At 33.0% G+C, this 15,111-nt stretch overlaps 1 protein-coding gene across 1 annotated transcript; it reads right to left on the bottom strand.

Annotated features, from left to right (window-relative positions):
• Positions 1-782: 782 nt before the first annotated feature.
• Positions 783-4,665, bottom strand: LOC110028378 (receptor-like protein 12). The gene has a single exon (XM_020730209.1). The coding sequence runs from the start codon at positions 4,453-4,455 to the stop codon at positions 1,147-1,149; it is 3,309 nt and encodes a 1,102-aa protein (XP_020585868.1). The 5' UTR covers positions 4,456-4,665; the 3' UTR covers positions 783-1,146.
• Between the last annotated feature and the right edge of the window lie 10,446 nt (positions 4,666-15,111).

The following is a 15,111-nucleotide window of genomic DNA, read 5'->3' as shown; positions in this document are numbered from 1 at the left end:
ATTTATACAAGTAACAACATAATTCCCTCTTTATTTTTATATTGAGTTCTTATAATTCTCTATGGGTACTATATCAATCATAATTTTAAAAGAATTTAAGAACTATGCTGACACTTCTATAAACGGCAGAGTAAATTAGCCCTGTATAAATAGTCAGATACTATTTTGATACTTTATCTTTTTATAGTTGATGCCACCCAAAATTTTCACATCACATAAAAAAAATATTATTATTTTAAATTTTAATTATTGAAATACACCCTTCTCATATACAAGTATTGTGATATCTACGTATAAATTGAAGTTTGGATTAAATACCTAAATATATAGGAATTGAGTGCATCGATGTGATTGATGAAAGAGAAGCGAGCAGGATTAAATTTTTATTTTTCCAAGTTATTAAAAATATCTTAAATCTTTTTTTTTAATATTTCCTTGAAATACAAATTAAAAAATATATGTAAGATGAGTATATTTAATTATTTTAACTATTTTTATAAGAAAAAAAATCCTCAAACATAACTTAAATTCTAAGTAAAATGCCACTAGGTAAAAAGCTCATCACTTCTTTAACCAACATAAATTGATGATGTATGAGTTCAATATTCAAAAGTCAAAGTCTTCGTGTTCAAACTTAAAGATTTGACTCAAAACACAAGCTAACCGTGTTGAATAGGAGTTTACACCCAGATCAAATTTATAAAAATTAATCTGAAAACTTAATTACAAACAATATTTCTTTGATTGACAACAACATAAGAAACATTATATACATAGCTCAAAACGGTTACAATAGGCAAAGACCAAATGATTCTTTTTCTTCCTTGCTCTATGATTTATGTGAATAACTATAAAATAAATTTATTCAATAACACACCTATGTACAAAGATTGCTTAAAAAAGACGAAGGGTGGGTGCGTTTGGGGGCAGAAGTGTGGAAAGCTACGTTTTGCAATTGGACTCGGCTAAATGCAGCGATATCTAGATAGCTGCGATTTGACTTTTTTTTTAAAAAAAAAGTTTTTGTAATAGCCACCACAAATTTTTGAACTTCTTCTACAGCAGCTTCATAGTTATTTCTTAAAATAACAACATCGAATTCACAGCTCCTTCAAACAATTGCAGCTGCCCCAACCAGATCCTAAATTACCTCTCATCAAAGTGGCAATCACAGTCCACAAATTGTATTTTCATTCCATCATCATAGAAAACTAACTCTGTACAATAAACACAAAATTTTCTTCTTGTTACTGCCTCAGTGATCTCCTCCTCAAAGTCATCTTCTCTTACATCCATATCACTAACCCTACCATCTCCACAACCATTTCTAAGCCTGTAAAATGGAGCAATGGTATCTAACACATTATCAATCCAGTTAAAGTGCCATCTTCTTCCTTCTTCCCACACCATTAAAGTTCCCATAAGCATGGCTAAGCCGCCCCCAAATCCCAGACCTGTAAATATGTATTCCCAGCTGGGCTCAGTCGAAACTCCAACTGGTTCATAAAAAGGTTTAGCATTTGGGTTTTTTCTACAAAGAATTGTTAAAGGAATCCCACATAAACCCTCATTTCCCTCAAATGATTCGTTCGAAAATGTAGAAAACTGGCCACCTTCAGGAATTTTTCCAACCAGATTGTTGTAGGAGAGATTCAGAACAGAAAGAAATGTTAAAGAAGCCAGTTCCTGAGGGATTTTGCCGGAGAGATGGTTTTTCGAGAGATCCAACGACTCGAGCTGTGCCAGTTTACCGAGCTGATGAGGAATGGGGCCTGTCAAAGCATTTGCAGACATGTTGAGCACGTATAGAGAATTCAGGTTTCCAATCGCCGACGGGATCTCTCCATCGAAATTATTGTTCGAGAAATCAATTGTTTTGTAGATGCTCAGAATCTTAGTCAAGTTCATCTGGATTCCTTTGATGGTGATACTTATCACATCAGCATAGTTACTTGTATTGAAATTCAAATACTCAAGGCCAACAGCTGAGTTCACTGAATCCTCATTACTTCTCATCATCATCGCTTTTAAATTGTTGAAGCATTCCGCACACAAACTGCCATTGAAGTTATTGGATGAGATATCAAAGATGTGCAGCGCTTGAAAGCTGGAATTTCTTCTTCCATGGCTGTCTGTTGAAAATCTGACAGGCCCATGTAGTTTATTTGATCCAAGAACAAGAATGAGGAGTGAGGAAATATTTCCCAACCATTCAGGAAATGTGTCTGCCAATTCATTGTTCCCCAAGTCTAGAACTTCAAGCGAACGACAATTAACCAGTGAGCGAGGAAGCTGGCCTTCGAGGCGGTTTCCGTTGAAATTTATTGTCTGAAAGTTACATTTTTCTCGAATTTGTGAAGGAATGGAGCCTTGAAGCTTGTTCGTTCTAAGATTCAGAAAATGGAGATCCATTTCATTTCCCATGAGGCATGGTGGAATAGAACCAGTTAAAGCATTGTTGGATAAGTCGAGGATGTAGAGAAAGGATGCATTGCAGAGCGAAGATGGGATTTCCCCAATGAGAGAGTTGTTTGCAAGAGAAAGAAACAAGGTGAAGTTGAGGTACAAGGAAAGGTTGTGAGGGATAGATGATGAGAACATGTTATCTGAGTAATCAAGAACAATGGTATTCGGTGGGGGTAGAGGAATTGGTCCCTGAAGCTTGTTAGAGTGGAGGTCGAGATTCATGGAAGTGTTCGTGGGGGGATTAAAAGAAGGCGCTACGACACGAGTGAATGAGTTATAAGAGAGGTTCAGGTTCATGAGATTTCCATTCCCAACACTCCAAATCCAGCCAGGTATATCACCAGTAATGCTGTTTTGGGAGAGATCCAGTGAGCTTATCTGAACTTGGTGCTTCAGGAAAAGTGGTATAGTGGTTAGATTGCAGTTAACCAATTTCAACGAGTTGATCATGGGGAATGAAGAGAAGGAAGAGCTGTCGCTTTCTTCATCCAGACAGAACAATCCGCTGTTTGATAAATCGAGATTTAAGAGGTTCTTGAGAGGAAGGATGGAGTTCAGCTGGAAAAAACCAGTGAAGTTGTTGTTAGCAAGGGAGAGAAGTTTGAGTCTAGAGAGCTGGAAAAGTGACCATGGGATATTTCCTTGGAGGTTATTATTACTAAGATCAACATTATTCAACAAAGAGGTTTCTGAAAACTCAGTAAGTTGGCCGGAGAGCAGGTTCTGCCGAAGCAGCAATGTCTGCAACTGAGGCAGATTAAATAGAGTTTCAGGGATTGGTCCTGAAAGTGAGTTATCATGAAGATCAAGTTTTGTAAGATTTTGAAGTCCCCTCCCTCGATAAGCTGTAGCGATCGAACCTGAAATCAGATTTTGTGGGAGTAATATATCGGGTAAAGATGAAGATGGATGAAAAGCAGGAATCGGACCACTTAGATTATTAGAGGAGAGGTCCAAATTCATCAGCTGAGTCAAGTTCCAGATTGAAGATGGTATTTTTCCGGAGAAATGACAGTTTGAAAGAACTAATATTTTCAACGATTTGAGATTTCCAATGGAATCAGGTAAAAATCCTGAAAAATTTGTTTGAGAAAGCACCAAACTTTCCAGAGCGCTTTCCTCTATGAAATCTGGAAGTGATCCGGAGAGCATTGGATTCATGGACAGATCAACAACCGTCAAATTCTTCAGCTGAAATATATCTTTGGGGAACAAACCTTCAAGCCCGCAGTAACCTAACCGCAGCACAGATAAAGAAGTAAAATTGACAAAGAAATCAGGCACAGTGGAGTTCAGAGTGTTCCCTTCAAGATCAAGCATTGTCAAAGATCGAAGCTTTGATAATGAAGATCCAATGCCGCCGGTGAGCGAGCAGTCCTCCAAGCTCAGCTCTTGAAGTTCGGGAGTCGATACAGCCAAAGCTCCACACCATTCCTCCCCCTTTGCAGAGATGTTCACTCCATCGAGATAGAGCACCCTAAGCCTCCCGAGCCCTTGGAGAAGAGTTCCGAGATCCGGGTCTCTGAGCTCCAGCAAACCAGCATAAGCATACAAAGACAGGTCTAAAGAAACCAAATTTCTGAGACGAGAGATGCCGATGGGGACTTGCCCTTCGAATCCCGAATTGGAAAGATTCAGATGCGTGAGATTCCCGAGCTTTTCCCATCCAGAACTTGGAATCGGACTTCCGTAGAACAGGTTGAAGGCGAGATTGAGAGCACGTAAAGAAGTAAGATTGAAGAGGCTCGAATCAATCTTACCCGATAAGTATTGAGAGCTGAGATCGAGATTGACGACATTACCGGAAATATTATCGCAAAGGACGCCGCTCCATTGACAGCAGTTCGTGTTCGGCTGCCAAGATTCGAGCTTTGAGAAGGAGAAGCTTTGCTTTAGTTGGAGAAGCGCTGTTCTCTCGCCGGGGAGGCATCCGGAGACGGAGACGATGAAAGCGAACAGATAGAGAAGAGTGGGGGGAGTGGAAATCATGGAGGGAGAGGGAAGGTGTCGATTCGGCGACGGATGGCGGCGGGCATGTCGCGACCGGGGATTTTTGCATTGGGAGAAAGCGGCTTGGATGGAAATCCTACTGACGAAAAGTAAAAGCGGAAAATCAAACCTCAGTGTGAAAATAATAAAGAAAAAAAGAAATAAAATTTCTCTTATCTTGTGTTATCTTTGCCACAATTGGAAGGTCGTGACTGCTAGAAGGCCAAGCTGTTTGGGTTAGGTTATATATCTATATATATATATATATATATATATATATATATATATATATATATATATATATATTATTGTTTTTTCTTGAGCAAATTGAGAGTCATGCTAAGCTTCATATTATGATTAAAAAAATATGATAACAAAGGTTTTAGATTATTGGGATTACAAACATATCTTGTAAAGCAAAAAAAAAAAAAGATCTCAAAGTAGACCAAATGTAAACTCATTGGGCTCCTTCCAAAGCTATCTAAACCATGAAGCATATGGAATAATAGTGGTACTATTATGTCAATCCTAGGATCAAAATGAGCCGTAGCTAAGAGGGAGCTCAATAATAGTGTGAAGAAATATCATGTTTGGGCATACAGGGGCATCTATAAAAAAAAATAATTTTAATCTACTAAAAAATCACAAGTATGCCGGTATAAGCTTTCCAAAACTACAATACTCACTTAAGATAGTTGGTTGAGTCTCTTAAGTTCTGATTTTCATCATTATTCTTTCTAAAAATAGAGAAAAACGTAGTATATTGCCGAGAGTTTATTTAGTAATCATATAACTAGCTTAGAAATGTTAAATTGTAAAGAAAGAACTAATCGGGTTCCCAAAAGAAGGCTAAGGAAGTGTAGTATTTGTTGCTCAACCAAAAGAACTTATAGAATGAACCTGAACGAATGCTCATACATGAATAAGAGCCCAATGAAACAACCATTTAAATCAAAACATGAGATTTAATATAATTGAGAATCCAACCTTAGTAGACTATCTATAAGAAGGTAAAACAAGATCCAAAATGAACTAGTAAACATAAAGACAACCTTATATATGCATAAAAAGTTAGACTTTTAGGAAAAAAAATGCAGCAAAATTATTCTAGCAAGCAAGACCAAAGAAACTTGTTGGGACCATGAAGCTTTAAATCCATAAATGAAAGAACAAGCTAAGTTTAAAGGATCATAGTAAGTTATTTGAGAGCTTTTAATAATTTATATCAAAAGAGTGAATCTGAATAAAAATTACAATGAGACAAAACTCCCAGTAGTGTAATTAGTATAAATAGCTGCTATAATGAGAGTAATGAAAGAGCACATAACCTAGACAAGACATTTTTAAATGGGAGAAAATGAAGAAAACAAAAAGTTGCATATTAAAAGTATACAAAAGATATAAAAGAAGTTGACTCATTATGTATTTTTCAATTTTCTCTCCAATTAATAGTAAATTTGATTTATTGAAAAGAACCTCAATAGGGTTCTTGATATTGTTGAAGACTCTAGACTATCTTTCCAACCATATATAATGTGCAGTAATATGAGCTATCAATAAAAAAAATTATTGTGATACTACCCGTAAAAGAGTTAGCATTTACCAAAACCTATGCCAAATCACATCCAATATGAAAGAAGTTTTCACTAGGTATACATAACTTAATAAGCTACAGGGAGCAGGGACATTTAAAGAATAAGTAGGAGTGGATTTTATTATGACCAAAGCCAAGCGCATATCAAGGATTGACCGGTTTCTTTCAAAATAAGAAAATATCCTTAATTTTTCTACCACTAATAGGAATTTCCCAATCTATAATAATGTATTTAGAAGAGCAATCCTTAATTTAGATCAATTTGCTCCAATTGATTTTATAGTTGCTATCATAAGCAATGGAGTAAATACAATGATTAGATAACATAGTTTTCCCTTTCTATAAGCAATTGCATTGAGAAACTCTAATGGGTGTGTCTTCAATAAGGTGACCAAAATCCAACCAAATGGAGCTATTAAATATAATAAAATTTGGCAATCAATTTTTTTCCTGATTTACAAGCCCCATCACTCCTAATTTCTCTAATTTGATTATCAATGAAAGCAGATTGTAAAGGGTCAATTAAATTTGGAAGCAACAATTTGATATTTACAATGAGCTTGTAATTAATATTGCATAAAGAGATACGTTTATAATCACTGAGAGATTCAAAATGAGAATATTTAAGCATAAGCATTATTGCAGATGCTTGATTCTGTTGGAGAGCATATGATTGGAAAAAAAATGTTTGACAACAAGAATGCAAGAAGTGGAGACTTCATGATCGAGAGCTTTATCAGATCTAATACAAAATAAGACAACTATTAAGTGCATTAAAAAAAATTATTTGTAGTATTTTCTAAAAAAAAGAATGAAATGATTGTAAGGCAGGGGTTCAACCATGACAATAGAAGAAAGCTTTGTCTTAATAAAGCAAATTCCATCTAGATTTAATTCTTTAGCAAGTTTACTAAAATTACTTACTCTATGACACCATTAATACCACGAACTTTCCAATAAAAAAAATATTTATAAAACTCAAAACTTACTATAATGACTGTGTTTCTCCCTCCCCTTGGTTTTGAAGTTTGGGATAAAACACTTCAATGGTTGTCAAAATTAAAAGAGAAGAAAGATTTGAATTGAATAAATGAGGATCCGAGGGAAAATGACTAAAGGTATAAACTGATCCCGACTGTTTATATGCAACAGTATAACAATGTCTCTGATTATATTTTCACTTATATTTCCTTACTTTGCTACAGAGTCAAAACTTGATCCTGAAGAAAAGAAGAATTTAAATTTTCAATTTATATATATATTGAGATAATACACAAGTATAAATATCGTTATCAATTAATATATGACTTTTTGATTAAGATCTGAATATTGAACCCATAGGAAAATTATGCAATATGCTTTATTGAACAACAAACTTTCTATTTAAAAAAACAATTACTTAAACTAGAGATGTATTCATAGTAACTAAAATTCAAATCTTTTTGGTATTTTTGATATTTTAATAAAACAATAACAATTTAAAAAGATAACTTGAGTTTATGTAAAAAAAAACACTAAATTTGAAAAAATATTTGAAAATAACTTTCTTCTTATCATGAATCAGTAATAAGCATAGGAATCCTGTTGTGGTAGTATGCAAATTGTGTTGTGCCAAATATGAGCAATTTTATTCTTTACTCTAAATAGTTTTGAAATTATAAACTTTGACTAATTTAAAGTTTGAATAGTTTTGAAAACCGGCTAGGCAGGAAAAATACTAGCTCTCACTCTAGAGTTCCCTCGATTTCCTCCACCTGGGGGCTAACATCTCGTATCAGAACCTAAAACAATAAACCAAGTTGGTGGCTTTAACCTATCACTTTAAAGTTCTCTAACTCTACACCCTTCAATGATTATTTCCCTATTTATTTGCATTGAATCATATGAATTACATTCTCATTCATACAACATCATGTGATTCTTTCCAATTGTTGACTGAGACAATACTAGCCCGGTTCTTACATGTTCTCACAATAAATTTTAATATTTGGATAGGCGAAATCAAGAAGTAAATGAAGTTCATTGATTTAAATCATCACAATTTATTCCAACATTAAAGATCAAGACTCTCTACAACTTCCATCCAACACTTTAATTGCTTATCATTTTAAGAAGAAAGATAATGAAAACTATTCAAAATCAATGGAGAAAACAAAATTACACTTTCGTTTAAGAGTAGAAATCATTATCAAACCAACAAGAAGTCTCGATTAAAACCAAAAGTAGTTTAAAAATAAAATATAAAAATTTATCTCAAATCCTCCACCAAACTCTTGAAGTTCCTTTGAATCTCTTCTCTTTTAAAACACTCTTAACTCTCCAAATAAAACTAAAAACAAAAAGGATAAAGTAAATTTTTATGTGGTGTCTGAAAATCTCTCCCTTTTTAAGCACTTTCGGGACTTCAAGCTATTTCAAAAACTTCTCAGGACTCCCCCATTTTTTCTATCAACTCCCTTCTTTTATAACTCTCCAAGCGGTGCCTTGGAAACTCTTCAAAATGTGTCCAGATTTGATGTATTCTCCAAGGGATGCCTCCTTTCACAAATCTTTTAATAATATTTTCGTTCTTAGTGGTCATAACCACCCTCTTTAGCCAATAGGTGCCTCAAATACCTATTCAAAATTCGGCCAAATGGAGAAAACCGCCAAATAACTGTCTTTGACGCTTAAGCGTGGGGCCTCTGGCATTTAGGCACAGCCTTCTCTTTTTAACCGGCGCTTAAGCGCCGGATCTGGCTCTTAGGCGCCAAAACACTTTAGCATAATTTTCACCTCTTTGCTCTAAATTTGATCTTTTTTCACTCATTTTAGCATTTTTCACCTTTTTACTTGTACCTGAAAGAAAAATACACAAATATCTTCAATTAAAGCGCAATTCAAAAATTGGTATAAAAATACGTCTAAAAACACTATATATTTTAGGTGTATCATAAACCTTGAGGAGGTTATGAGACATGATTGAAATAGAGTCAATTAAAGAGATTGGGTTGTTAGTTAATGTTGTAATATGGATGTCAAGGATAGGTGTTAGAGGTTGGGCATAAGTGGGGGTGTTTAAAGTTTGGTGCTTGGTGTCGACTATGGCTCTAACCTTATTAGAGCAAGGCATGTACGGGTTTTGATGTAGTAAATTTAGGATGAAAGGATTTTTAATGTGCAAAAGTGTAGCTAAGAACACATGGGATGGCGTTCACTCATATTCAACATATAGTATAACATCCCCACTTCAACAAAAATAGGAATGTAGCTAGGTATGCCAAATTCAATAGTAATTTACACATTAAACCTAAGAAAATTTAATCAAATTTCTTTAGCATATGGGGGTCAATACTCAAAGGATACCTATTTTATTGATAATCTTAGAGATTTCCACTTCATTTTAATAGCACAAAGGGAGATTAAAAAATTTAATCGAAATGAAAATTTCCTTAAAAACTTCCTTTATAGGCTTAAAATATCCATTTCATTGTTTTAAAAAAAAAGGTATACTACTATTAAACAATTGATTACCATATAAAATCATTATAAATTTTATGCATATGCAATTTTGAATAGAAAAAACCCTTTGTAAGAGATTTAAAATCAATTTTACCTGCAAACTCCAGAGTTTACTAAGAGCTTGGCGGAAGTTACCATAAAATGGATGATTGCTGAACACATAACCATCAAGAGCAAGGCTCCTATGCTGGGATATTTCAATCAATTTCCTCATCCAAGAAGAAAATTTTTTTATGCAAAAGGGATAAAAGTGACATTGAAGTTGGAGGAGCTGGAGGGTTGATAAGGTAGAAGTTTTTTTTTTGTGTTAAGAGAAAGGGTCAAACAAGTGAGTGTGTGTGTACACGAGAGGGAGACTGGGAGGTTCAAAAGGGAAAGAAGACCGGCGCAAATAGCTAAGGGCTCAAAGATGGGATCACATAATTGATGAAAGGCAAAAAAAGAAACCTAATAGAGCGCATGTGAAACCCTAATAGAGCTTAAGTTTATGTTTTTTAAACCCTTGAGAAAAATTCTCATTTTTATTATGTTGGAGTTTAAGAACTACATTTTTTTATGTAAGTAAGAAGAAAAATCAAATACATGATGTGTAACACACACACACACACACACACACACACACATACACACACACAGATATATATTGTAATGTATATATGTATGTATATACACATATATCGATGTGCGTTAGAGAATTTGTGATGACAGAGTAATGAGTTATCGTCTCAGTGTTGCATGAGAATCCAACACACACTCAGATTATAAAAGTCACAGGTAGAAATACTAGAAGTTCTTACATAAAAAACTTGGATAGAGAAAAAATCATGGGGTCTAGCCTTGTTGAAATGATCCAAATAAATTGTTGATTATACATATATGCCCTTGTCACACATGCAAGAACATGTTACACAGTTTCTTGAGTTATAATGGTCTTTTATAGAAGAGCTCATTTCCTCATGGTATGGAGCCATCAGAAAGGAGAGTAGTTGTTGGAGCTTCAATGCACTGTCTTTGAGGTTGACACGACTTTGGAGATGATTTAATGCTCCGTAAGATGCTTTATGACAATGCGAAGTTGGTTGTTACTTTTAACTTCGCAACACTAGTCTCGACTCTATTTAGAGATTCGCTATAATGAGTAGAGGGCGATCGACGGTGGTTGATGATGACTGACAGGTGGTGGTTGAGAGTGGTTGTTGACTATAGGAGCTAAATGTATTCGTTGGATCTTCAGTGCAGAAGCGATGCTAGATTTCAGCTTTTTCTCCAAGCTTCAGACTTCTTTTGGCTTATGATTTAGGTCCCCTCTCAACTGAGGGGTATTTTTAGTCTAGAGGAGTCCTCTATAAATAAGGAAGAAATTCAAAAAACTCTATCATACTGTCCGGAGAGATTCCCTTGATCAAATGGTGCTTAATAAACATTTGAGTGACTTAATGATGTTGAAATTGAGCAACCCTGAGCTCGTTGGATTTTTCTCGTCAAGACACTCAATTTGTTATAAATTTGTTTGATTTGGAATCAATGTAACATTTTAGGTATACACTAAAAACTTTCGAAAGTTGTTTACCAGCTTGATTTGAGTTGAATTTGACTTAATTGGACCAATTTTGGTACAATCGGGTCCGTCTCGTGGAGCTGGTTAGTTTAATTTCAAGTCTATTGAAATAAAAGATTTGAATGATTTTTAATCGAAGTTTAAACATTTCTTGCTTAAAAAGCTGCCTCAAGATTCATATCATACATCGAGTTTCATGCCAGATAATGAAAATTTGTTGATGACGTATCATATATATATATATATATATATATATATATATATAACTAATTTTGCTTGAAGATTAAAAATCATCGATAATTATTTTAATTTTAAGTTAATTTGTACTTATTTCAAAGTAATTTAATTAATAAGTCAAATTTAACTCAAATTAAATATCTAAGTGAATTTGTGCAAATATCTATTTTCATTTGACTTTAAATAACTAGTCTGCAGTCAAACATTCCCAAAATTAACCGAACCCACAAATCAATTTTTCTCTCATGGTCGCATATGTATGAGCTTTGCTTCTGCACATTGTAGGAGCACAAATATCATTAATTACAAATGAGCCCTCTCTCCATTGGTCTAATCGTCACCAATGGACTTGAAAATTTGTTAGCCGAGCTAAGCACATACAAAAAATATAGTATTGTGTATTCATGTATTAATGTACAATTATATGTATTTATCATATATTATCGTGTATAAAACTTAGATTTTCATTGCACTATACTTAAAGGGAAGATTTACATGCATGCCACTCAATTTTTATGTATTTACCTTTTGTAACATCTAAACTTTAATTTTTACATACACATTATCTTTTCTATGAATGAAAAGTTAAAGTCGTGGTATTTTTGATTCATATGAAAGATTTGAGTTTGTGAAATTGTAAAAATTAATATTTTGTTTTTAGAAATGTAACCATATAAGAAGTAAGTAATATGTATGTAAATGCCCATATTTTAATACGCAAATTTTGTTTATATGCACAAAGCTCACATCATAATTGATACACTAAAAGTTCGATTGTGTAGACTATAATTACCTATAACGAGCTGCTTAATGAGCCGAACATAAACTGTTCACCAACAATGAGTCAAATTGACAGCCCTAAGATAGAGGCGTCAGCTATTTTGTAAAGTTATTTTTCGTCCCGAAATTATAAAAAAAAAAATAATAAGTTATAGTTAAAGTTGATCATGATTACTAAGTGAAAAATAAGAAAAAAAGGGTTAGAAGCTGTTAGTGCTTAAAATAGAAACTATATAGAAGGGTTTAAGAGTAAGTGTGCTTATATTTAAAATTGGTTGTTTGGATTATTATATTTAATTTGAGAAAATTTAAAGTGTGCTTATATTATTAATTAGTTAAAGTTTTTGCTTCTTATTAATTAAGTAAATTTTTAGTCAGTTTAGCACTATAAATACTTAGGTAACTTGAAATGGAATAATATTGAAATTATGTAAGAAAATTATGATATTATTAGTCTAAATGACTTTTGAAGGTTGATATGAACTTTAATTTTTATACTCAGTAGATGCTTTATTTTGTCAATAATCTTTAATCTAATTGCTACTCATTGCGCTGAGTTATAAGATTTAGATAAATAGATTACTAGGGGGCAAATAATGTTTGAGTTTGTGAGTTTTATTGAGTAAGAAAAACTTGGGAAAAATAACAAAAAAATAAGTGCTTTTATTTAGTAATTTTCTACTGTTTTTGCATGATTGTGTACTTTACGTCCAGATTTGCTCCTAAAATTAATAATAATAAAATTTGGAGAAGTTTTTTGAGCGTCACAATGCAAAGATCAAGTGCGATGGTGTTAAGGCCAAAGTCCCAAGTGAAATTTTCTCCCGAGAGCTTGCTTAGGTGTTAGGTAACTAGTGCTAGTTCTAGCACCCAAAGTCAGCGCCACATCGCCATGACAAGCCATAGCAAGTCCAGTGGATGCGCTAGTTCCAGCTCCACAGTGTCACTAAATCCAAATTGAACCGCTGTTGACGACAAACCTCAAAGATCAAAAGATAAAGAAGAAAAGCCACCTCATAAAGAACCCAGAGTCGCAACCCCTCCACCAAATTCTCGTAGGGCCAGATTTGAGTGTCAGAGCCTAGAGTCAGTGTTGCAATGCCATAATTGTTGCACCACAGCTTGGCGACCTCGACAACATGTTTATTGAAGGTGAAATTCAATTGCTTGGAGGGGGAGTAATTCTCAAAGGCTTTTCTGTATAAGGAATGTTTGGGAGAGCTAGAAATTTTATTTCGCAAGAATTTTCATATAGTGAGTGCCTCCTAGCATGAGTTCTTAGTGTGAGAAGGCCATTGTAAGAGAGTTCAAGTGAGAGTTCTCATTATTTTGGTGAAGCAAGGCTACTATTCAATGGAGATCTTAGAGAATTTGTCAATTCACGTGATTTTATCTTTTCTATCTCTTATCTCTTTGTTTGAACATTTTTATTCTGATTTTTTTTTTTTAATTGCACTGAAGAAGTCTTTGTGATTTCACTTTACTCTCATGTTAGGCTAAATGTTTATCTTCCTATGGAACTCTAAGTTTAACAAATCAATGTAGAATTAAGTTTAAGAATTGAAAACTTTTGAAGAGACATTTATGAAATTTCATTATTATTTAGCAATTAGTAGTGGTCATCCCATTGCTTCAAAAGTTTTATGAATCTGAGATATCAATATAATCCTTATTTGCAAAAGAGAATTTACAATGTAGATTTAAGAAAATAGACATATTTGTCGTGAAACTTCACAATCAATAGGGAAATGTGCATGTTCCTTTTTTTAATTGTCTATGAACATAAACATATATGACTTTGGATTTTGAAATTGAGTTTTTATTGCTATTGATAGAGGTATTAAATAACTAATATTCTTAATTGACAACTTACATCATTTAATCTAATTTGTTGCGTTTGTTTTCTAAATTATAAATCCATATGAAGGGGATCTTGCATTTGAAATCTTACTAATTGTAAAAGAAGCTTTTCAAACTTTCAACTACTTTAAATCAAATTATGTTTTGTTTAGTCTAGTGTTCTTGAATTCACTTATCCCCGTGGGATGATTTCACCCTCAAATCCATATATTAATTGCGCGCACACACTAATTTTATTTAGGAAAAATTACATACAAACATACATACATACATATATATATATATATATATATATAATTAATACATTTCAATACTAAATAGGCATTTGTCCATTAAATTTTTTTTTTTCAAATTGTGTTCCAATATATTAAAGTATTAGCTTAGTAAAAGGTAATCATACATGCTAGAAATTTGACCCAAACTAATTCAAGGTTTAACTTTTGATCTTATCATAATCTAATATGAATATTGAATGTGAAGGCAAATAATAATATGAGAGTGATGATTTGTCATTGCCAACATTATAGCTACTAACATCAAACATACATTAAATATACAAAAGGATGATTTGGAAAATTTTTTATATTTATCAAAAAATATCTTTTAAATTAATATATTTTATATTAAATTATTTATCTATTTACTTAATAGCTAAAATAAATTTAGAATACAACTAAAATAATTTAATTTTTATCAATTTTTAAGTCAAATATTTTTAATAAATGCAACTTTTGAGCTAATCTTTTTATGTTTTTATACAAATTTATGTAGAATTAAGAACTTGATTTATCAGATATCAAAAAAAAAATAAAATAGCGCTCAAGAATTAACAAACCGGTAGAGAAAAAATATGAGAAAAGAAAGCCTCTCAAAGACAACACCGACCTTTTTAAAAAGTGGTGCAAAGAACACATTACATAATAAAATGATAATAAGCATTAGATAATATTTATACAAATGCTCACAAGCTAACTATGAGTCATAATACACAAAGACAACGCTCGTTAGCCTAATAAATATTAGGCCCTCAAGTTGGCGAGCGATATATATATATAGATGTATATATATGTATATATATATGTATATATATGTATATATATATGTATATATATGTATATATATATGT

The sequence above is a fragment of the Phalaenopsis equestris genome, unplaced genomic scaffold (genome assembly GCF_001263595.1).
Source record: "Phalaenopsis equestris unplaced genomic scaffold, ASM126359v1 Scaffold000511, whole genome shotgun sequence".
Lineage (NCBI taxonomy): Eukaryota > Viridiplantae > Streptophyta > Magnoliopsida > Asparagales > Orchidaceae > Phalaenopsis > Phalaenopsis equestris.
The sequence above is the reverse complement of the archived record's forward strand: the minus strand, read 5'-3'. Positions and strand labels throughout refer to the sequence as shown.

Coding starts and splice junctions, on each gene's coding strand:
- LOC110028378 (XM_020730209.1), bottom strand. CDS start 4,455: ATGATTTCCACTCCCCCCACTCTTCTCTATCTGTTCGCTTTCATCGTC.